The sequence below is a fragment of the Dunckerocampus dactyliophorus genome, chromosome 17, assembly GCF_027744805.1.
Source record: "Dunckerocampus dactyliophorus isolate RoL2022-P2 chromosome 17, RoL_Ddac_1.1, whole genome shotgun sequence".
In the NCBI taxonomy this organism is placed as follows: domain Eukaryota; kingdom Metazoa; phylum Chordata; class Actinopteri; order Syngnathiformes; family Syngnathidae; genus Dunckerocampus; species Dunckerocampus dactyliophorus.
In genome coordinates this window covers 18,642,089-18,665,988 of record NC_072835.1, presented here as the reverse complement: position 1 = coordinate 18,665,988, position 23,900 = coordinate 18,642,089, and the positions used below count along the sequence as shown (strand labels likewise).

Below are 23,900 nucleotides of genomic sequence, written 5' to 3'. Positions count from 1 at the left end.
CCCCGGCGGCAGCTTTAAACCAGGTTGTAGTCTTCGAGGTTGCCCTGCAGGATGTGGTCTTTGACCGCGCGGAAGACAAAGCGAATGTTGTCCGTGTCGGTGGCGCAGGTGAAGTGGTAGTAGATGAGCTTTTTGCGGTTAGGATGGAGGTTGACAAACATGTTCAAGATGAACTCCTGGCCCGCTTTGACGTCCCGCTGGGGACCTGCAGGGGGTAGGGAGGGGTCAGGAAATAAGAGTCACTGTCATTTTTGTTTTTGTCTGTCATACCGCTTTGGTCCACTAGAGCGGAGGGTTTCAGATGTTGTCTGTTTTAATATGCAATAAATTTGATTCCAACATGTATCTTTCTTTAATTTCTGTTTTTGAGGATTTCCTCAGGCTTGTTCAAAAGGAGGCTACTATTTTCTTGCTGTGAATAGCCTGTCTTCCGCATATGATGCCCCCTATTGGTGTGGAGTGTGAATATACGAATAGCTACAAAGTAACGTAAAATGTAGTACAATTACCTTGCATTTCAAGTCAAATAAATACTGTTGTTAAACTTAAATATTTATTTAAATAAGTAATGTGCTAAAACAGCCTTGGTCAACTTCATTCATGAACAATTATTTATTTATTTTTTGTACAGTATAATAATAATAATAATACAATAAATAATGATAATATATTAAACAAATAACAGAATCTAATAATATATAGAAATAAATTAATTAAATAATGAATGATCAAATTAACTTCAAAAAACCTATAATTCATTTAATTGATACAAAGAAACAATTTCACTTTTAAATAGTCACATAGTTACCGCCAGCTGCCACGTTTCAGGAACTCCAAGCCCAAAGCCATCTGCCTATTTATTGTTAGACATTCTCGATTCTTTCCTCTCCCTATTAGACAATGGCAACATTTAAACGCATGAAATGAAAGAAACGATCAGTAATGGCTGAGCCATGGAGAAAGGGGGTAGGATTAAATAACATCTTCTTCTTCCTACTCCTTTTCAGATATGTTGAAGAGTGCAAGTGTTTTTAGGGTTATCTTTTGCACGGATTACTACATATCACACACATGAACGCAGTATCTCACCGTTGTATTCAGGAAAGTAGTCGACCAAATGCGAATGCATGATTTTCTCTTCCAGCAAATCGATCTTGTTCAGGAACAAGATGATTGAGGACTCTTCAAACCACTTGTAGGTGATGATAGTCCGGAACAAGGCCATGCTCTCCTCCATCCGGTTCTTAAATGACAGACCAATAAATAAATGAATAAATAACACACCCCCTGAGTGGTACGGGTAGAGATGTGGGCTCAAATATGCTGTTAGGAGGGCTGCAAATTCTATTTGTTGTCATGAAAACAAGCCTGGCAGAGTGACTAAAGAGCTCCCCCTGCAGATCAATTAAGCACACTGCCACAGAGGAAGAGGAAGAGGAAGAGCTGGCGTTGAGTGAGACCATTAAGCCAATTGAAATTGTCTTGTTTACGATCCTTTAATAAGCCTATTGTTAAAAGTATGGGACATTATTTACAGCATTAAAGCTTCTCACCTCATGGGCGGACTCCACAAGGACTTGGTCGTACTCGCTGAGCGCCACCAGAAACATGATGGAGGTCACCTTTTCAAAGCAGTGAATCCACTTCCTCCTCTCAGAGCGCTGCCCACCCACATCCACCATCCTACAGGGCAGGCGGCGGGTATCAGAACCTTGATGGCTGACTTGGAATGGATCTGGAGCACAACAGGTGACACCCACCTGAACACCGTGTTCTCCAGGTCAAAGGGGTACTCGATGATACCCGTGGTGGGCACCCTGACCCTTAGCACGTCCTGCTGAGAGGGCAAATACGCAGTGTCGGCGATCCGATCCAAGTCATTCAGATAGCTGTTGACATACGTAAGAGCGTGACGATTCATTTTTTCTTTCTGCCACAAAAACTACAAGTCTTCATTCCTTTGTTTTTTTGAATGACTGCATGTTTTTTTTTTTTTTAACACAAAAATGGCTCATTGTCATTAAATGATGCAACTGCTAAAAACACTGTATGTGTGCATTTCCACCCTTCTAATAAATACAAAGTCGTTAAATTTGTCTTTGCCTACAATCCTGTTGTTTTCATCGCTTTCTCTTGTTTTTTTCAGAGATTTTGTTTACAGAGTTTCACTTGACATATCCATCCATCCATTTTCTATACCGCTTCATCCTCATTAGGGTCGCGTGGGCATGCTGGAGCCTATCCCAGCTGACTTAGGGCGACAGGCGGGCACATATAGACAAACAACCATTCACACACACATTCATACCTATGGGCAATTTAGAGTCGCCAATTAACCTCACCTGCATGCATTTTTGGGAATGTGGGAGGAAGCCGGAGTGCCCGGAGAAAACACACGCGCACACGGGGAGAACAAACAAACTCTACACAGAAATGCCCAGGGGAGAATCAAACCCAGGTCTTCCCGATCTCCAGGCTGTTCCTGTATTGGCCAACGTGCTAACCACTAGACCACCGTGCGGCCCACTTGACGTATATACATGTAAATACACACACATATATATACACATATATAAATCATTATATATTACATATTATTATGTTTCTATCAAAATGCAGTTGTACAAATGAAGGCCTAATTTCTTTTCCTTTATTCTAATTTAACTATAATAGTTAACAACAAAATAATTTTACAACAAAAAAGTTGAGAATGGCCGTGCATTTGAGAAAAAAGGAGTGTATTTATGGGGGTAAAGTTGCAATTTAGGGGAGAAAAGGGGTAATTTAACAAGAATTAAACTAATAATAGTAAATAGAATTCTAAAAAAAAAAAGTTCAATTTTTTTAATCGCAATTATACAAAAATAACGTTAATATACAAACATTTTATATATAACATGATGAGAATAATATTGCTACAAAATTATTATCATCATTATTATTATCAGAGTACTGCAGTGCTTAATTCTCACTTTACCCTTTTAATGTGTTTTTTTCTTGTAATCTTACAATTTTATTCTCATACATTTGCAACTATAAATGACAAAACCATGCATATCAGTACATGTTAGGAAAATGTATTTGTACAAACGGCCTGATGCCCTGCCTTCTCTGCAGTCCAGTCTTTTTTTAAACTGTTGAACAAGTTATAAGTACTTTAAGTGTATAAATTGAGTGCAGCTTTGTGCAAGTACAACTAAAACAACAACGGCTGACCACCGCACTGTTGTATGCGCTGTCCAAGATCATTTATATACATCATCATTTTAAATCCAAACATTTAATTGAGAGCCAGAAGGTCAAGCTGGTGTTGTGCATGTGTGTAGTGTCTCTTTACAAAGTGGCATCGCCAACTACTGGCCTGTCATATTACAGCATTTTCAGGTCAGTGTAGGTGGTGTTGAAAAGAGTGAAAAAGGAACCCCTTTTAATTCAAGCATGTAAACTTTCAATGGCATAAACACAGAACCCGACCCCCTTGTGGCAGGCAGAGGAAACAATGGAAAGTATTTTGCAGAGCCCAAGCAGATATCCATCTGTTTACACTCACTATTTGGCAGAGTCCGAGAGCTGGTATTCCCTCTTCCGATTGTAACATTCCTGAATCCCCGGATCGGCCCACAGGCTCTTGATGGCGTCCACATATGGTTTTGTAAATGTTGTCACTGTCTCCACATTAACCTCGCTGACAATACTGCAGTTGGCCTGAACACAGGAATGGAAACAAAGCACAAGGAAACATCAATACCAGTGGATCAATAACCTTAGGATTAACTCCATGAGTCTGTTATGCTTTTTAGTTGACTTTTACAGACACGTCTGTTATGGCCGAGAGGAAAAACCCGATGACTATCATAGAAATGAATAAAACATAAATTGTGACATAGCGGTAGCTGTACTGTAAACACGCCTTTGTCCTGGCTGCTCAGTAATTAATAATTCAAGAAAAAGAGTGGAATACACGTTGCAAATGTAGCCGTTTTTAGTTGTTGGGTAACACATTTTGTAATGAGCTACGATGAGTACACAATTTATCATTTTAATATCTTAATTTTTACACTTGTATGTTATTAAAACATTGCCTGTACGGTTAATAAAGGTTTGACTCTGGAACCGATTATTTCCATTCCCCCACCCCCGGGACAGTTTTAATCAATTGCTTCCAAATAACCTCATTTATTTCATTCTTTTTGTTGCAAAGATGGACGATGAATTTTTCTTTCTTTTTGAGCCTGAGAATTAAAAAAAAAAAAACACTTGAATCACCACATGAGATTTTCCTTGATTTTTGTCAGCGAAAAACACTGATAAAATTAGGATTAAACAGCCTTGACTGAGTGCCACCACTCATAGCTTTATTGTGGACTATGATGGTGCCTGGTGGGTGATGAAAGCCTTGCAGCACATTATTTCATTCATAGAAGGGCTGAGAGGATCAATGCGCTGCCTGTGCACTGTAAGATGAATTGACTATAGTCTTCTTCTTTGGTAACCATCAAGACTGCAGCCTGCTTTGAGGGCATTGTGTCTGTTGGTTTCGCGATTAAATCAGAAGCGAGACTGCACAAGTTAAAGCAACGGTCAATCTTTTTCCCTTGACGGGTGAAGAAAAACGTCTTCACAAGATGACAAAATAGCTACTGTCTTTGTTGTGTGAGACATGCTTGTAATAAAATATCCCGCAGTAAAAATAATATTTAGGATGTAGCGCACAACTCCCACTTAAGACTCTCTCTCTCTCACTCGCTCTTTGACGTTTACACGAGTGCATCGAGCGTTTCGTTTCAAATGCATTTAGGAGCCCAACTAAGTGCAGAGGCTGCAGAGTTACGGGTAAAATCTTGTTGAGATAATCTCCTCTGGCTTGGAAAACGGATGTCTTCCTGGAATCTTTCCCTCCGCCGCCTTAATGTGCCTCTCTGCCTGGCAGCAAATATTTCAGTGGATATGCAACGCGTGTGCCACCATAGTCACATGCACAGGCCAGGTATGCACCGTGTTTATGTTGCACAAAAAACATCATGTAGCAGTAGCCGGACAAAATATTAAATTAAAAGAGTGTACAAAACATACAAAATGGTGTGAGTGGCATGTGCAGCCTTTTGAGCCATCCATGTTGCTTTTGTGAAGTCTTGTTTTGGTGGTGGTCAGCACAAGCACCGTATTTTCCGGACTATAAGTCTCCCCTTTTTTTCATGGTTTGGCTGGTCCTGCGACTTATACTCCCGAGCGACTTATACTGTTAGGAGAGCTGCAAATCATCCAGCCTGTTTGGTAAAGAGAGACAGGAGGAAAACACACATGCATGCACATGTCAATTGATCAAGGCCGGCAAAATTATCGTGTTAGTTTTTATTTATTGTGCGGGTAATTGATTTATTGATTATCGGGACAACCCTAATCCTTATTATCCTCATTGGCCACTTTTTTCAGCAGCCGCAGACAGAAAGCTTGTTCAAGTATGCACTGGCCAACTGAGAGTAAAATTAATGTATCACTATTAAATAAAAAGACCACATTACAACCAAAATGCATATTTTACATTTAACTGCCCGTAGTTATTTACAAACATTTAAAAAAATCATAAAAGAACATTTAAAAAGGTGTGCGTCTATTGAGTGTTCTATTGCATCTGAATGTTTTGCACTTTAGGAATTACTTATTCATAATAATTTGGAACATATCAACAAACTTTTCCGGTTGACTTCCTGGCTTCTGCACTAATATTTGCACCCTCAGTTAAAAAAAACAAAAAACAAAACAGTATTTGCATGGAGAGTTCCCATCAAAAGTCACCTTAATGTGTTAAAAGAAAACAGCAATGCTGACTCAGACTTGGTTACTGCTTCCTAAAGGCTCTGACAGTGATAGGACAACACACATACACACACACACACACACACACACACACACACACACACACACACACACACACACACACACACACACTTCCCTCCCTATTCCCTTCGTCACTCACAGACTTCATCAGGAAGTGTACTGTTCTCTCCAGGGCCTCTCTTCTCTACCTGGAACTTGTGCAGCGTGGTTGTGTGGGCGAGCTAATTTATGTGATTAATAAGATGCTGTCCACTCTATTAAAGAGGACAGATTCCAGTTTGTCGCTCACATGTTTACAATTAAAAGAATAACGTCATATTTACAGGAATAAAGGCACATCATATTATATGCATTATGTCAGAATTTAATGAGAATTAAGTTGGAATTTTATATGAGTAAACATTGCAATATGACGGGGGATATTTTGGGATATTTAACAAGTATAAAGTTACAAGTGTCATGATTTTACAACTAAATCAGGGGTAAGTGAGGCCCAGGGGACATTTGCGGCTCGCAGCTTGTTTTTTAATTGCCCCGCGGCACATTGTAGAAACAACATTCAACCACAAAACCCAGCAAAGTTCTTGCCTTGACATGTCCCACACAGCATAAACTTTGCACAGGACAGCCTGCTCTGTTGTCTGGCAGCAGGACGGCAAAACTAAACATGGCTGAGAATTACCAGAAGTGCTTGACTGCAACAAGACAGCTACATACTACAGGCTTGGGCACTGTAAACTGTGCAGCTCCTCCAAGTGTTCAACCTTGTAAACGACAATAAAACAGCAATTTGTACCTTGTTGTGTTCATACTTGTAGGGGATCCGCAGCATCTTCATGGCCTGGATCATGGCCTGCATGGCGGTGAAGATGTTCTGGTAGACCAGCCTCGTGTACGCCCTCTTGTCCTCGTCCGAGTATCCACGGCCATGGATGATCCTCATCTGCTTGATGAAGGTGCTTTTCCCACTCTCGCCCGTCCCTAAGAACACACATGCACTCCATCAATACACACACGGGATGAGGAGCAATCAACCAACCTTCTGACATCCGTACTCTGAGTTTGGTGAGCTCTACCCTTTATGCATCATTGTACTGTGGTTTGTGCCGTGAGAAAAAGGTTCTAGAAAGTGGTACAGATGACCTCTTTTGGTAGCCGTTACAAATTAGGAAACAAAAAAATGAACAGAATGAAAAGGCACCACAGCCTGGTACCCTTTAGGTACTGTACCAGTGTGACTGGTGCTCCAACAGTTCCAAAAACTGGTTAGGATCAGCTATCTTGATGCCCTTCCTTCAAGTCCAAGTTCACACACAGTTACCTTATATCACCTTATCATATTACCTTATCATTTTCCTATGCATTTTAAACTAGCAAATAGTACATTTGGAATGCAGGAAGTGAACAAATGTCTTGCAACTGATGTGAAACGGATGGGGGGTTAGGATTAAATAAGCTTTGCTTCTTCTTACTCCTTTTTGGACATGTAGAACTGCAAATTGTACTATGTGATGTATTCCAATGTAACTTGTATGCATGTTCAAAATAAATTAATCCAATACCATTCCCATTATCATGTCTGAAATATGCCCATTTTTACTGTATTTTATTGAAAGAAAGATAAATGACAGGGCAGGATTTTATATATATTTATATGTATTGACAACGCCAAATTAACTCAAAATTCAAATCAAGTTAAGAGATGGCACACATGTCTGAAAACCTATTTACCCAACACTGGTTTCTTTAATTGCAGAATATTTGAATCAGACTTTAACTGTGTTATTATGAGCAATGAGGAGTTGCGTTCAAAGACACCACGTCATTTAAGTTGAATTCACATGTTTTGAGTGACTTTTCTGGGATTTCCGAGCACACTTGACGATGATAACAATATCCACTTATTGATATTCATTGCATTTATTTATACCACCCATGCACGCATAATAAAGACGATGTGTGATGTTCGGAATGCCCATGAACGCATCTCGCGCTACAATGAGAAAGTGCTGTTGCAATGAATGGAATAGAGACGTGTTTGTTTGGAGTAGGAGATACGTATATGGTGTTGGAATTGCACTGCTGTTGATGTGTTCAGGTAAGAATAACGTTATAAAAGAGCGGCATGTATGAGACCTTTTTGTTGATATCAATCCGGTCAAATGTTTGGAAACGCTTAAGTTTCCAAGGAGCTCATTAAGTAACAACAACAAACACGGTGTCAGACTGTTTGGCCTCCACTGTAAGGTTTTATAAGTGTCTTATTATCACAATTTACAGTTCATGTGCAGTGTCTTGGGGCAGGTGCAGGGGGGGTGTTACATTCTGCCACCAACTTAATGCTTGCTAATCTATCCACCTCCAAAGTACATAATATGACAATTGGTTAAAGACATTTTAGTTGAGTCGCATTATGATAAGCAAGTGTATCTAATGTACGGAAGGTTGGTAGCTTTTATTTTGAAGGCTGGCTAGAACAATGTCAATGTCGGATCTGTCATGCATCACATTTATGAACTGCTATTATGCAATCACAGCCGCTGGACTGCAGAAGGAAAAAACACTCAAAAATGTAATAAATACACAATTGCATGCAGCTCGATCATTGTGAAAACTTTCTTTTAAAAACTTTTCAAAAAACAACTTTTGTTTTTCATTACCCAGCAAGAGCAGCTTGTATTCCCGTCGAGAGTCCCTCTTGTCGCGGCGTAGCTGCCTCTCGATCTCGTCGTTGATCCTGCGAGCCTCTTTGGCCTCTGGGCTGAGGCAACAAGCCCGCGCCGCCATCAGGGTCATCGTGCCCGGCAAATACGTCACCTCCCTGGGCAAGGGCACAAACATGATGCCGGTGAAGTCAACAAGACCCCCCAGCCTTCTTTACAATCCCCGAGAACCACAATCTTTTTTTTTTTTTTTACCAAATACCAAATTACCTTAGTCCTTGTTTTTTGTAGAAAATTAAGTCGTTAAAGTTAAATTTGAAGTTTTTAGAGAGTCGCGCGCTGTTGTTGACGGGTGTGGTGGATTTGATGAATATGGCGGTGGCGGAGTTTCACTTCATGGCGCCATTACATTTAAAAAAAAGAAAATAAACCCAAAACGTGTGTGTCCATAAGAGAAGAAACAAAAAAAACGAGATCCAGGGCTTTGTTTTGTGTCTTGAACGCGGCTCATGGAGCTGTGAAGTAGACGTCCTGGAGAGGCAGCATGTGACGGAGGGGCAGCTCTCTGATGGGAAGCGGTATGAGCTCTTCTCGATTACATTAACTCATTTCCGGTAACAAGCAGACAACTATGGACAGATGTCACCCACGTTTGAGACGACAATTAGACACGGAAGGAGGCTCCACGTTGTGGGGAGACACCCTCTGCTGTAAAAACCTCACATCAATTAGGTGTAAGCCTTTAGAGTTAAAAAGTGCAGTCTCTGAAGATACTAATTATTGTCATTTTAAGCTAAGGGTGGGTGAATCGGTCCAACATCGACATCATCGATACAAGACTGTTATATATATATATAATTTTCACTAATACTTGTGTTGTTCGTATTGTTACATTGTAGATACAGGAGGGCTTTGTGGGCACTTTCTTGCTATTGTTACATTGTCGTCTATTGTATGTATACTGTTAAATTGTTCACGTTATTTTTTTCCGGCAATGTTTGTCCCGTTCTTTTTAATTCTGATTATAATCACGATCAACAAACTAAAGGAAACATTCCCCCCCAAAAGCTACCTTGGCCATGATATCGAATTGATACTAACATTTGCAGTATTGCCCAACACTAGTTAACTGTAGATTTCCCATGATGCACCTGGCGCCACCACTCTATTACCGGTAATGTTGATCAATATTGCTTTGTTAACAAATAAGTCATTTTAAATGAATGTTTTATTCCATAAACTAACATTTCATAAAACTTTAAAACGGAAACTTACAAAAGCAGCAGGAGATCAAACACTTACTTTCCCCACCGCAAGTGTTTTTATTTTCTTTCAAATAGAAGTGACACTGGGTGCAAAACCGTTTATTTAGCCAACACCTGCAGGATATCAAACAGATACGGACATTTTAAAAATGGTTACAGGTCGTCAAAATAACAAACACCCAATGCAGAAATACAATGAACGATCACTAAAAAACAAACCAAAAAGAACAGTATCAAACATTTTTTTTTTGATGAAATCTCCTTCCATGACAAGAAAAACTTGATGAAACGGTGTCTTTGTAAATACACACACACACACACACGTACAGCTTTCTCGCTTCTCTATGAAAAACATCTCTAAAAAATCTCTTGAAATATCAAACTGGCACATTCATTGAACATTAAAGCAAAGAGTGTCATACTTGGAGAACAGTCTTTTAAAGAATGATGTTAAAATGTTAGCTGTAGCCAAGAGATGGTGAACAAGCCATTTTAATAAGTTGTTTTGATGCGCAGTCCAACTACTTTTGCGATTGACATAAGCTAAACTAGCGGTTTCCGGTCTCTGTGCTAAACCAACTGACCACCACGATATTTGCGACAAATGTACTGTGCAGATGTAAAAAAAAAAAAAAAAAAAAAAGCAGCATGGAGCCCATTTTACCATAAAATACACACTCTCTCCAACTGTGAAAATGTTACTAAGTGAAAAATGTTTTCTAGTTTTTATTTAAATGGTTCTTAACCACCCCGAAAACCAAACAACATCCTTTGGAGAGTGTGAAGCTGGAAAAATAAAAATAAAAAAGGCTTACGTTCTACATGCTGCACTGCAACACAGGCCGACACCAAAAAATGATTTCACTTCAAATGGTGTCACGAATGAGAACGTCCTGAAAAATAATCAAACGTTACAGGCTCCTTGATTTTCCAGAAGTGCTATCAATACTGTAGAAGCTGTGACGAGAGACTGCGATCCATTCGCAGAAGAGGAATGTCGGCTCTGAACTGAAGGAGTGAACGGTACGTACGTACGGCATGGCTTCACGCTGCTTTACTCCTTCCTAGAAGAACCGACCAGAGTACTGCTTCACACTGGAATAAAAACCCAGGAATGTCATCAAAATAGACTTTTCCAGCACTTTCAAGCTCAATAAGTCGCCATGGGGAACTTGCCTGTTCTGCAGCAGGTATTGAGCATTCTGGATTTGGTCTTGCGTTCCTATGATGGTAATGATGCGGTCCTCCGAGCCTTCTAGAGGCTCATCGATCTTGATGGACGCCCCGGACTCGTGGCGGATCTGCTTGATTCGTTGGCCGCCCTTGCCAATGATGGAGCCGGCAAGCTGCAAGACCAGCACAGTGCCAAATTTAAATGTTTTAAAAAGGTACCCTAACATGCAAAAATGACTTTTTAATGTTGTCATATGTGTCCCTAAAGATTGTTTGAGCACTACATGCGAGTAAAATAAATCATCTCCCTTAGTTGTTTGCTTCACTTTGAGAGGATCCGTTCAGTCGCTTCTGAAGTTCCGAGTTTGCATATCATGAAGGAAAAAACCTTCCTTATGGACCGGGTATCGCGTCTGCCCGCCTCCAGCTAGATGAGCCCACGCCATGTATATGTCCATCACTTCATGGAGGTCAGCTTTGTAAAAAAAACAAAAACAAAAAACAGGCTTCGCTGTTTCGCAGGAGGGTTGATGTTTCTCCAGTGAATCGGCTAAAATAGTTGCTGCATGACGTTGTTGTTGAAATATAACTAATGTTTTCAACGTAGCTCATTGCGATGCCATAGCTCATAGTGTTAATTACTGGAATTTCTTTCCTTATTAATGGGGCTGTGACCATCAGTTGTGTTGTGTGTGTCCAAACTTTTGACCTGTACTGTATATGTGTAAAAAAATATATATTTTTTTTTAAGTGGCTAAACTGCAGAATAGTGCTTCTTGGAGACAGCTGTGGACAAATGCAGCTTATTAGCCTTAAAGCTACAAACACGCAAAACGGCATGTTCCCCGTGGGGCTGACCAAACACACTTTTAAATGATCTAATTTCCAGCATCTAGGCTAGATTTTGGACCACACACTTCCAATCAGCTATTGTGGGACCTGTGAGACGTACTTCATTTTTTGTAAAATTGGACCATTAACAGAAGCATCTTTCCGCCTGTATCTTCCACTTACATCTTTGGGAATGGTGACCTGCGTTGTGATGACAGGACCTCCAATGTCGCTGTATGAGCCTCGGCCACCTTGGAAGCAAACAAGGGAGTGTCTTCAAAAGTCAACTTGTGTTGAATTACAGTGCGAGAAAGCACAATTGAGACCACTAACCAGAATGAAAGTGATCCCAGGAATTGTTGTCTTGAAAAAGAAAACAAGAAAGACCAAAGCTGAAGATACACCACAGTGCTCTCAACCATGATTCGATTGTGACTCAACGCCGCCAACTACTGGCCTGGCATACACACTACAACAGGTAAATACTTGCGTACAATCCAGAATTTGTCCAAATTGTTAAGAACATCAAATGTTAAATTCTGGGTGTGCATTTTCCTTTTTCGTTGGCTTTTTTGAAACAATTATTCCAAAACTTGTAGCCCCATCGCAAGATGGCAGCATACACATCAGACTTAATTTGAGCAAGGATGTAAGGCTTAACTTTACTTTCTGTTGTTGTTTTGGTGATGCTTTCTCCAAAGTAAGCCACAACAAGAGAGTTAAGGTTGAGTGTTTTCCAGTGGTTCAATTTCTCTTCACACTTGTAAGAGCCTGCAAGGCAAATCACCTTTGAATTATATGCACTTGTCATTAAAATCAATGTTATCACTGTTTTTGTGCATGGTTAACTTTTTGTTTTGTTTTTTTTTTACACTCGCATGACAATTGAAAATGTTGCCATGTTACTTTGAAAAGACTGCCTGTGCAATTAAGACAGGTTTTATGAAGGTGACCGTTAGAGGTTCCACTGTCCCCCACATAGCAAGTGTCCTCACGCCCACCCAATTACACCAAATTCAAAGATGTAAATCTATGCAGGGTTAGCACAAATATTAACACTTACCATAACCACCTCCACTCTGCATTTCAGGAACAGGAGAGAAGGAAGAAAAGAAACAAAACTGGTTTAGTGTCATAATAAAGACAGTTTGCTCACACTGCATTTTTCTCAACAATAACAAGGCATATCATCTTTATATTACTTTTACATACTACTGTATTATATTCGGCTGACCAGGCTTGAGTAACAACACCAATTGAGGTTGTGGAAATGTTCCAGGTGCAATTTACGATGTGTTCAAACATTAACGTTTCACACATGCCATTTCACTGACCCCCTCATCCCGCGCCATTGTTGACCTGAAATGTCACACCTGCTGGCCTCTGACACAACATGAACTTTGCACCTACTGCAACATAACCGGTTCCTGGTATCATGTAACTTATCTAATACATATGTGGGTCAAGACTACATTTACGGCCTTGAGCGCCGAACATTCCGGTCTGATGGTCATGTGACAATGATGCCATAATAGCCACTTGCTAGGCTGACACACAGCCAGCGCAAGTTTCCAGATGTTAGCGCCATGTGAAGGTTGGGAAGGAAATGGCTTCTACAAATGTTGCCACCCGCAGGCAATAAAAAGAACTCCAGCCTAAAGCCAAAGTAGGACTTGTGATAAAAGGTTAAAACAGCGGTGCCCAAAGTGCGGGCCGGGGCGCAGCTGTTTTTGTATTGGCCCTTGGCACTGAAAATGTATTTTTTAAAGTCATAATACTATGAGAAACCATAGAAACTAAACAAAGAATGAAGTTTAAATTTTAAGGAATTTAGGTTGGGTAAAAGTTATAATATTACAAGAATCAAGTCAAAAATATAAAAGAATAAAGACAATATTAAAAGAAAACAAAGTTGAAATAACTTAAAAAAAATTTTTTTTTAAAAGAATAAAAACAGCCAAAATGAAAATTGACCAAATAACCTAATGTAAAGAGAAAAAGTTCATTCATACTAATAATATGCTTGTCACTTATAACACAAAGCTCAGATGCCGGCTGTTTTTTTTTCTTTAAATATAAAATTGGCTGGTTTAAAAAAAAAAAAATTAAATTAAAAAAAAAATGTAAAAATGGCCCCCCTTTGATGTTTTTGTATGCGGCCTTTGGTGGACAACCCCGGCCTAAAAAGGTTGTGTAGTTTCAAAGCAAGTTGTTTTTTTGTTTTTTGTTTTACCATAAATGTTGGTAATATCCAAAGTGTGTCGCTGAACTGTTAATCTTTCACTGACGTTTTGTATTCTCATTTACATCCTTTAGATAGGGCATTAAATTTTGGTATTTATGGTGTTTACAATCCCACTATGCTTGTCTTTAAGAGAGCATAAGATTACATTTAATTGATTATTACACCGATATGCATTATTAGCTGCCTTCTTTGTTTATTAAGTGGCAGAAAAAGACAATATTTGCTGCAGCTAAAGACCTGAAGGGAACCTGCTTAGGAATGGCTCTGGTTGCAGCTCAAGTTCATTTGCTAGACTGGCGGATCTCCGGACGACGTACTCAGCTGCTCGGAGGTAACCAAGGAGACGAGCGTTGCCCGGCAACCGCGGGTCTCCATCAGTGTGCACACACAGCGAAAACGCGTCAGCGTTCCGAGCCTCTCCGTTTATACTACGCTCAGACAAGGAATTCCAATCGCCTCTTGTTGTTGAGACAGAATTCGGCAGATGTGCGCCAAGGCGGCACTCACCATGCTGTCGTAGCGGTCACCTCCTCGGCTTCTTCTGTCACTGCAGACAAAAAGAGGATTAGAAATTTAGCACAGTCTCACAAACCGGTTAAGATATTATTTTCAACCCGCCAGTGAGGACATTTTGGGAAGTCCACCTTACCTTGGTCTGTCATCATGGTAGCTCCCGTGTGAGAACCGATCGCCCCTGGAAACGAGGAACGATATTAGCAAAAAGGTGCAAGTGTATCACATCAACTGGGGAGGTGCGAGCCTCCTCACCCTCCTCGTGGTGGCGGCGGGGGGAGAGGCAGGTTCCGGGCTCTGCTGCCCACACGACCTCTGCTCAGCGGCGGTGGGGGACCCCGGCGGGGGCTCAGGTCGTCATAATCCCGTCTGGAGGGAGGCGGGGGTCGGCTGCTGCGCACGGGTGGCATGCGTTCAAAGCCGCCTCGTACGCGTATGGGGAAGCCCGCCATGGGCCGCCTGCCCCGCTCTTCAAACATCACGGTGAACCCGCCATAGTCGTAGGTTTCGTCGTAGAAGTTTGGGTCGTAGGGCTGCGCTCGGCCTTTGATTGTTGCCTGCAAGAAACAAAAAAATAATTCACGTCATATGTTATTTGGACAAACTAATCATTCTCTGCTTACAGTGGGATGAGAGGAAGAAGATTCTTGATTGGTCCCAAAACCCTGAACTAACCTCTGACACCAATTCCAGGATAACTTTGATACATTCAATGACTCGCTCTGGTTTCCCTCCCACTAAAACAACTCTGTCAGTTGAGTGTGGACAGCACTCCTGGAACAGCTTGATGGTGGTCTGCGTATTCTGGTAAGAAGGGGGAAAACAACATAAAAGTGTTAGCCGTCTTTAAAGCAAACGCTTTTACAGCAAACAAAGCCAACTGGGAGAAAATCATCATCATTTAGTAACAGAAATATGTTAAGTCCCTCATCTTACCTCGCGCAGCTCCTTAATCTTGGTACCTTTCACGCCGATGATGCCGCCGGCCAAGCTCTGATGGATCAGCAGGCGGAGCTCACAGTCAAAGTCGATGCCGCTGTAATGCTGGTACTGCACAAACAACAGCGAACGAGTTGTGTGAAGGGCTGTAGAATTGCAGTCTAAAAAAGCTAATTACGCCTAATTTCACCAATTAGCATCATAGCTACAGTACAGTACATGTTTCTATTGTATGTGCTATATTCAAATGAACATGGTGCTGTCTGCCTTGGTTAGGTACTGCATGGGGGCGCTATCCCTCAAAAACAGCATATGAGACCCACTTCCTGCTCTGATGTTGCAAGCCACGCCCCGCACAACACATTAATCAGCCATGTTGTTTGAATCAGCCATCAAGAGCGATTTGGCAAAGTTTTGCTACTAACTTTAGCTATCATTGAATGTATAGCCTATCATAACCACACAATGACTCCAAATTGCCGGTCACTTCCCCTGAGACTGCTTTTGTGCATTGGTACGCGCCATAGCCATGTACATGAACACCAGACAGCGGCAAGTTATTTGTTTTTACATTTTTACAAAGTTTAACTTCAAATTTTGACAACTATAGACATTTAGACATTTTTTGGTTTGGGGGGGGGGGGGGGGGGGGTGTAGCTTGGAGAAGAGGAGGAACACCACCTTTAAATTACCATCTATTTGACAGTAAAACACAAAGAACTATTTGATTTAACTGTAAATACATTCAGGCATTAATTAATGCTTATTAAAATCAAATATATATATGTATCATTATTAATGACAAAACACATTTGTTTTTGGGAATTAAATCATTATTGCATAAATTCTATAAAAACAATTGCATAAAAATGTTATCTAAATCATATTATATTGTCCAGCGGTTGGTGGGTCTGGGCCCCTTTAACCTCTTACATATCTTGTGCTGTTTGATATTTAATTATGCTTTATTATATATTAATTATATATATTGTTTTATATTATTTTCCATATATTTTATTTTATGTACTTAGTTTTTTAGCCATGTATTTATCATGTTCCTCCTTGTTTTAAAAATAATCACTAAATGCTAAATACACTTTGCACTTTTTTTTTAATGTTCAATGTATTTATTTATTTTGACATACGTATTACTTTCATTTAATAAAACAAATATTGCTTTGAATAAAGCGGGTCATGACTTATGACCATGGGAAATCGCAGTTCCCGGTTGAGCGCGGCTGATATACAGTAGTCAATATCATATACAGTAATAATGACATTTAAAAAAATAATATATTGCGATAAAACATCAAACCCCCTACATGCTAACAATCCTGCATGTGCTCATGTACACATCATTGCTCAACACGCGATGAACAAAGTGTCTTACCTCCTCTAAAGTCGGTATAATCTTCAGTAGAATCTCTCCAATGGTGTCAATGTTGGCGTTCACACTCAGGATCCTGTCGGGGAAGCGTGTTGGGCCAAAATGAAGAAAGGCGTTACAAGAAGGACACATAGATGGCACCGTAAAAGAAGAAGAAAAGTCAAAAGACAACACTTAAAATGGCTTGATCGAGGCTTCAAATTGGAAGTAGAAAGAGGGAATGAAGACGGCGACGTACCACTCACAACCTGAGCTATTTTCCCCAAATACCAAATGAGCAACTGACACATGCACTTTATCAATATTGCCATAGAAGTCTGAGTCTTGCGGAGGGGAGGGGAGGGGAGGGGGGCGTCATTAGAATGACTACAATTAATGACAGGTCACACACATTTGGGGGGGGGTGGGGGTTGCGGTCCTTGGGGAATATAAACTGCAACAAAACCTCGCCATACGATGCCAGTACACTTTCTCATTGGAGGAGTCGGGGAGGGCGGGATGGGGGTGGGGGAGGCGGTGAGGCAGAGGCGATGTGGGCAAGGGGACAGAGTAGCAGAATGTGGGGTAGAAGATGCGGGTGGTTACCAACTTCATGGCGGAACAGGTAAGAAAAAAAGTATGCCGATTGGATGGTTTGCCGAGGGAGAGGAGGCGCAACAGTGATGGTGATGAAATCTCAAGTGGCCACTTGAGGAGAAAACACATCCCGGGGGCTACTCAGAGGTGCCCACTTGAGATCGGGTCACTCAGACACATGTTAATAGCAGAGGGGGTGGGGAAAGCGACAACCAAGAATGAGCAGATGGGGGCAGGACTTCCAGACAGGAGCCAGCGTTCATGGAGATCAATCATGGGCTGCGATGCGGGGAAAACAGAGGGGTGGAGAACAGGGGGATGGGGTGGTGAGACTCATAGAAGAGAGAAGAAGAGAAAGTCTGCCTGCCTTCCGCACCTTTAATGGTGAAATTTTATAGCCGACATATCGAATATCATACTCAAAAGGTGTTTAGAAATGGACAGCAAAATCAAAAGGAACAATACATGTGTGGAAGTGTGTGGGGATTGGGGGTAGGGGGAGGGTCATGTGTGTAAAATATGTTACAGTGAAACAGAAGGCAGGTTATTAATTATATTCTAATCAGGCAGTGAGGCAATAACTGGTGGGACATACCGCTCTGGGCCACTGCTGTCTGGGACTGATACACTGGCATTGTACTGCATGGGCCGTGGTGGAGGTGGCGGTGGACGTGGTTGGCATTGGGCGGATGGGGGGCATTCATTCACATGTTAGGGTGGGGCACAGTTAACGGTGGGCGGGCGTTCGGGGGTGGGCGGAAGTTGGGCCAACGTCAAGGTGGAGGGGCATGTCGGTCCAGTACATGGGCAAACGGGAAGAAGGTGGCCAAAAATGTAAAAAAATAAAATAAAATTAAAAAGGAAAGGACAGGGGGAAAGAGGGGGAGAAGGAATACATTTTTAATTGAATGCATGCTAAACTTTTGCGTTTTTTTTATGGTATATGTGAAACTTTTGAGTTGAGTGAGCAAAGAGCAGGAAGTGTGGCTTGGTCAAAAATAAATAAAAACTAGAGAGATGTGGTCGTGGAGGACCACAATGTATCCCACTGGACATCTTCTAGATTTTCTCAAATACAAGTGGATGACAGCACAATTAGAGCAAAGCGGGAAAGACGGTCAAGCCTGGGGCTGGGCGATATGGACCAAAACTCATATTTAGGTTGAATAGCGAAATACGATATATAAATCAAAGCCAAATATGCATGTCAAGTTGTTTTATTAAAATACTTAACATGAGGATGTTTTTTGAAATTTTAAAGCTTCATGCAAAATGAACATGAAAAAAATACTATCTAAAAATAGCCGCTAGCAGGCTATTCTCTTTTTGAAATAACAGCGCTGTTGATGTGTTCAGGTCGGAATGAAGCCTGTGTGGGGACGCTCCACTGTCCTTCCGACTGCCGTCGTAACAGCCAGGAGTGCTTGCTCTGGTGTGCATGCGTTAATTACACAAAAAATGTTTACGTAATTAATGAAATAAATTAGTTACCGCCGTTAACACGTTATTTTGGACAGCCCTAAAAAATATGACAATATATAGCTATCTACTAATATCATTTCTACCACATTACACTCTTGTGCACTGTGTGTATGCTGGCGGTCCCGCCTCCACCCACCGAGACAAAGAGACTGTATGACTGACAAAAGGGCTCACTCCACTCATGCCGTTGTTCTATGGAACAAACGCGCCAAGGTGCTGAAACAAATGCACAGAGTGAACTCTCTTCCTGCCTGTTTGGAGGCGAGAGACGAGGTAAAACAGGTACCATGCACATGGCAATATACTGAGGCTGCCAAAATTATTGAGTTATTTTCAATTCCTGTGTGATTAATTAATTTATTATCATTCCAGGCCTAGTGCCCAAGAAGAGTTTTTTTCTGAACGAGAACTCTTGTCACATTTTAATCTCGCAAGATCTTGTGACACCCCTAGTGGCAACCCCCCTTTTTCAAAACAAAACTATCAAACAAATCATGTTTTCGAAATCAGTGAAATAGACGAAAATATTATCTTTCTTAAATCAGTCCAGGGTGCACCCCGCCTCTCGCCCAAAGTCGCTACCCGCGACTCGAGTGAGGATAAGCGGCATAGAAAACGGTCGAACGGATTATCTTTCTCAGCTGATCGACTGCCGGTTTATGACCATTATCTTAAAATTTGCATCATAACTCCTATACTGATTGCTAACTTCCCAACCTTTGAGACCCTGTGTGTGTCATGGCTTGTGAGTGACAAGAAGAAAAGCTTCGCTAGTTTGCATGTATAAATAAGACTTTGTTCCTGGGAAAAATTCTTATATTCAGGTTAATACGGTAAGAAACTAAGATCTTTTTTTTTTTTGATTGGCTAATGTTAACATTGTAAGTACCATTATAATTAGAGATGGGCATAATAACTGATTCTTATGTTGCTTATGTGGAATTGCTTGTTGACCAATGGTGCAGTGAAGCAGCTGAGGCAAAATAGAGTGCACTACTTAGCTGCACCCAGCAGAGGCGCTGTCAATGGAGTTCAGAATATTCAGAGATACCAACCATTCAAAAATAATATTGAAATCAAATCAACTAATGATTATTTTTATCATTACAAAATACAATATTCCAAATAAAACTGATACAAAAAGCTCTGCCGGCTATAAATCCAATATATCCTGGTGGGATACAAGTACAAATCTCTACAAACGTTCAAGGTGCTTCAATAAAAAGGCTTTAGGAAACCTGCTGTTCGATCAAAAAATTGTTAACATTGTGGGAAATAAATCCCCACATTTGTATTTATTGTGATTTTCTTGTATGAAGAGAAGACGCTAAATGTAGACACATTTTAAAATTTGGGGCAATGAGGGAATCAGATGGCTATCTGGTATAATCATGTTTTTAAAAAATAAATTAAATACAGGTGTTGCAACGCAAATGCAGTATTTAATTTGTTTACTCACGTCGGTGCGCAGGGCCTTTATGTTCTTGCCGCCCTTTCCGATAACGGCGCCGGCATTCTGTGAAACAGCGGGGAGGGGGTGGGGGGGTCATTCTCAGAAAGAGGAAACTAACTGAACGGAACAGGAAAAACAAACAACGGTCGGAAGAAAGTGAAACCTGGCCTCACTTTGCTCTGGAGCAGCACACGCAGTTCCAACATCTCGTCTGCGTTGCGAGAGCGTTTGAAGGCGTGCTCCTCGTCCATGTCCTCAGCTGGCCGCTTACCTGAGAGGGAAGACCACCAACGAGAGGTAATGAATACCGCCGGGGACAATTAGGGCCTACTAGATGATAAACAAGGTTTTGAGTGGTCAATATTGTACCTCCTTGGTTTGCTACAATTAGCACCTTGTTTTAAGCGAAATGTATGTCTGTAGACGACTACGTGTCTCACAGGCCATGATAATGGAAATGTGCAGGTGTTATAAATAGTACCCCATAATAAAGGACTGGGACTCGCTTAACTATGGTACTACTTTGACAAATACAGTAGGTCCCAGTTTTTCACGGGGTTTACGTTACGAGATCACCAGCAAACAGCAAAAAAAGCGAGTAATTGACATGCCCATACAAATGTATTTTTTTCACACACGGCTCGCCCCCATCCCTACCCAGCGTGCCAAATCCTTCTGCTAGCTTGCCACTCCTCCGATTTCAGATCAACATTTGCAACAAAAGTTGAAATTATGAAATTAGACTCAGCGACAGATCTCCCCTTCAGAACTATGGCGTGTTCAAGGACCACCGAACAAAGTGAGATCTTAACGTTTGACGAAACAATATTATCAGTAAAGCATAGAGATAAAGGTGAACATTTTTCATGTATGCAGTACATTCTACCTGTATTTTCATGCATTTACATTTTTTTTCCGACTTACGGTGAATGTTTTTTCTGCAGCAAAACCTATTTGAGAAAAAAAAAACATTTTAAATAATTTTTTACCAAAAGCCCACATATCTGTGGGCTGTGAATGCTGAAGCATGAATGTGCGGAGATGTACTATATATATCCATGTACAGTACAGAGTGAAATGCTGTGTCTGCAGTACAGTATGTTCCACCCCAGTGTGAGGCTTTCACTGGTCGGCCAACCACAGACTGGAATACACTCAGATTCACCGTGTTCCCTTCCTGGATTAAAAAATGGACCCAGGAGCCAGAGAACAGCAGTATCCCTAAACCATCTGACAGGTCCACATGCTACACAGCACCAGCCAGATCTTTTTTAGTATTCTCCTCCCTGTTGCGGACTAATTCGCCCATATTGCTCCAAACTTGTTTTTGAGGCTGGCTGTATAACAAGGTGTGCACTCATTCATATCATCAAATGTCTTGAACGGAGAGGGGAAAAAAAACAGATCTCACCATTAGCATCCGTATTACTAAATGTGAGGTCTTCGTCTGGTTGTTCAAGTTGTACTTCCATTGTTTTTGCACCTGCAGCAAAATTAAAGCGAGCATTAATGTAGTCTGGGTTAAAAACGTGCAAAGACATCACAGGTATTCTGATTTGGGGCACCAAGCAGGACATATTTGTGGTTTGTTTAGCATCTATTCTGAATTAACAAATATAAAAATGTGACAAGAACAAAAGCAGCAACAGTTTCCAAAACCAATGCGCCTACATTAAAAACGACTGTAATACACAATTCTATTACATAAACCACCTACATGTTCTGTTGCTGTTTTAGCACAACAAAAGCAGCCCCGCCCCTCCTGAAACGAGGCTAACTTGTGGATTCAATAGCAAAACAAGCGCACCCTCCATATATCTAAAGAAACATGCTGCCTGTTTAAGGCAGACGCACGTGTTCATTCGGTATTAAGATACTAGCCTCAAAATAAGTGCTGATTATTGTTACAGGGTCAGCTCAAGTACAAGTAAGCCAATGTTCGTAGCGGCTAAGTTGACGTGACTTTGCTAATGCTAACAGCTAAGCTAAGCGCGAGGCGTGTCCGTACGGCTCACACGTTGCGACTGTGCGGAACTATCTCACGAACATTTCCACAATTACTCAGATGTCAGCGGTGAAAAGAGCCTATCAACATTAGTATTTTAACCTCCAAAAATTAAATGGCGCCAATACTTACGACAAACTACCGCCTGCCACTGCGTCTTGCCTTGAAGCGTTTGCGGGGTTTACATGGAAGCTAGGCGGCACAGTGGTTTTGCTTGTTGTGTGTGACAGGGGCAGCATTGGCGGGCGGGGATGGAGCTCATTTGAAGGACTGAAAACGTTACCGCCCTTTCAGACTACGCGTGGCGTATAGTCAAACTACCAAAAAATGTAAGTCTATTTTTCCTGATCGAGGACTGACAGACAATTCAACTTTGACTGATTTTAAAATATGAAATATTTCATTTGAATGCTGTTCACAAACGCAGGACACCCACGAAAGTAAGCTTGGCTTAGTGCTTCTTCAAACAGAATTCAAATATACAAACAAACCCAGTGTCTTTTTGGTTCTTTATTTGTAGTTCTGCAAGGGAATTTATATTCAAAAACTGCAGACAGCACCAGGAATCTATCAGGTATGAGTTGTTTATTAGCAGGAGTCCTATTGCTTATTATTATTATTATGATATTTTGTGCATATAATTATAAATATCATACCTTGGGTGCAGGCTACAAAATGATAATAAGTCAATATTAAAAGATGAATGTTGCTCTGGAATACACAATATATTGTTTTTGAGAAGAGTGAACTTTTTTTTTATTTATATGACTATTGGTTAAAATATTACATAAAACATTGCTTGGAGAGTTGACGTTTTATGGGTGGCCACAGTTTGACACTGGAACAGATTATTTCTATATTCATTATTATTATGGGAAAAATGAGTAAACGGATTGTGTTGTGTTCCAACTATTATAGACCCCACTGAGCATGACCAGGCATTGAACTAGTCCGGTCCACAACATCTTACGTGTGCACAATGCTGCTTCTCTGTGCTTCTGCAGAGATTAAATGATAGCTCTGATTTATTGTATTAATTTTAATAATCTCACATCAGCAGACAGAGCTGCCAATTCAATGCACAGGAACCCGTTCATGTACTGCATGTCCATTTTGGTTAAAGCTTTGCCTCGCACCTTCATCTACAGGCAAGGCTCCATTGCAAAATAAAGAGCCTGCCTGCCCTCCCTCTCTCGCTCTCTCTCTCTCTCTCTCTCTCTGTCTCCCTACTCTCCTATATTCTGAGGTTACCATGGCGACAGATATAATTCAGTTCTTGATGCTTTTGGGGGGGGGCAGTTGCGTACATGTTTTCAACTGCAACAATAGTGACGCTCGCTTGACATTGTCCCAGCGATTTGTAAAAACAAAAAAATTTGCAAATTTCTTTCAAAAAGAAGGTCACCATAGCGACGCTAACCACAGCAAATAACGCGTCCTGCTCCAGACGCTCACTCACTTTTGATGATGGCAACGGTTTTCTTTGTTTCGAATGTGCTTAACAAGTTACACTGGGGGACGTATAGCACA

The 23,900-nt window shown here is 41.0% G+C and overlaps 2 protein-coding genes across 7 annotated transcripts in view; both read right to left on the bottom strand.

Annotated features, from left to right (window-relative positions):
• Positions 1-7: 7 nt before the first annotated feature.
• LOC129170174 (guanine nucleotide-binding protein G(q) subunit alpha-like) lies at positions 8-9,223 on the bottom strand. Its single transcript, XM_054757450.1, has 8 exons — positions 8,772-9,223; positions 8,499-8,659; positions 6,635-6,819; positions 3,551-3,705; positions 1,761-1,889; positions 1,554-1,683; positions 1,090-1,243; positions 8-205 (listed from the first exon to the last, which is right to left on the bottom strand). The coding sequence occupies exons 2-8, from the start codon at positions 8,632-8,634 to the stop codon at positions 15-17; spliced, it is 1,080 nt and encodes a 359-aa protein (XP_054613425.1). The 5' UTR covers positions 8,635-8,659; positions 8,772-9,223; the 3' UTR covers positions 8-14.
• A 626-nt stretch (positions 9,224-9,849) lies between these two features.
• hnrpkl (heterogeneous nuclear ribonucleoprotein K, like) overlaps positions 9,850-23,900 on the bottom strand; it is a 19,382-nt gene continuing 5,331 nt past the window's right edge. Inside the window, exons 1-18 of one of the 6 annotated variants that reach the window (XM_054757445.1) lie at positions 22,503-22,546; positions 21,777-21,848; positions 21,290-21,315; positions 20,539-20,636; positions 20,372-20,428; positions 18,026-18,069; positions 16,858-16,930; positions 15,465-15,578; positions 15,204-15,332; positions 14,784-15,085; positions 14,665-14,709; positions 14,523-14,562; positions 12,834-12,849; positions 12,437-12,541; positions 12,104-12,133; positions 11,954-12,021; positions 10,943-11,112; positions 9,850-10,861 (exon numbers count right to left, since the gene is read on the bottom strand). In XM_054757445.1, the coding sequence (XP_054613420.1) occupies positions 10,831-10,861; positions 10,943-11,112; positions 11,954-12,021; positions 12,104-12,133; positions 12,437-12,541; positions 12,834-12,849; positions 14,523-14,562; positions 14,665-14,709; positions 14,784-15,085; positions 15,204-15,332; positions 15,465-15,578; positions 16,858-16,930; positions 18,026-18,069; positions 20,372-20,428; positions 20,539-20,616 (1,302 nt within the window). In that variant the 5' untranslated portion in view covers positions 20,617-20,636; positions 21,290-21,315; positions 21,777-21,848; positions 22,503-22,546 and the 3' untranslated portion in view covers positions 9,850-10,830. The other 5 variants (XM_054757442.1, XM_054757443.1, XM_054757446.1 and 2 more) reach the window with 5 other exon arrangements.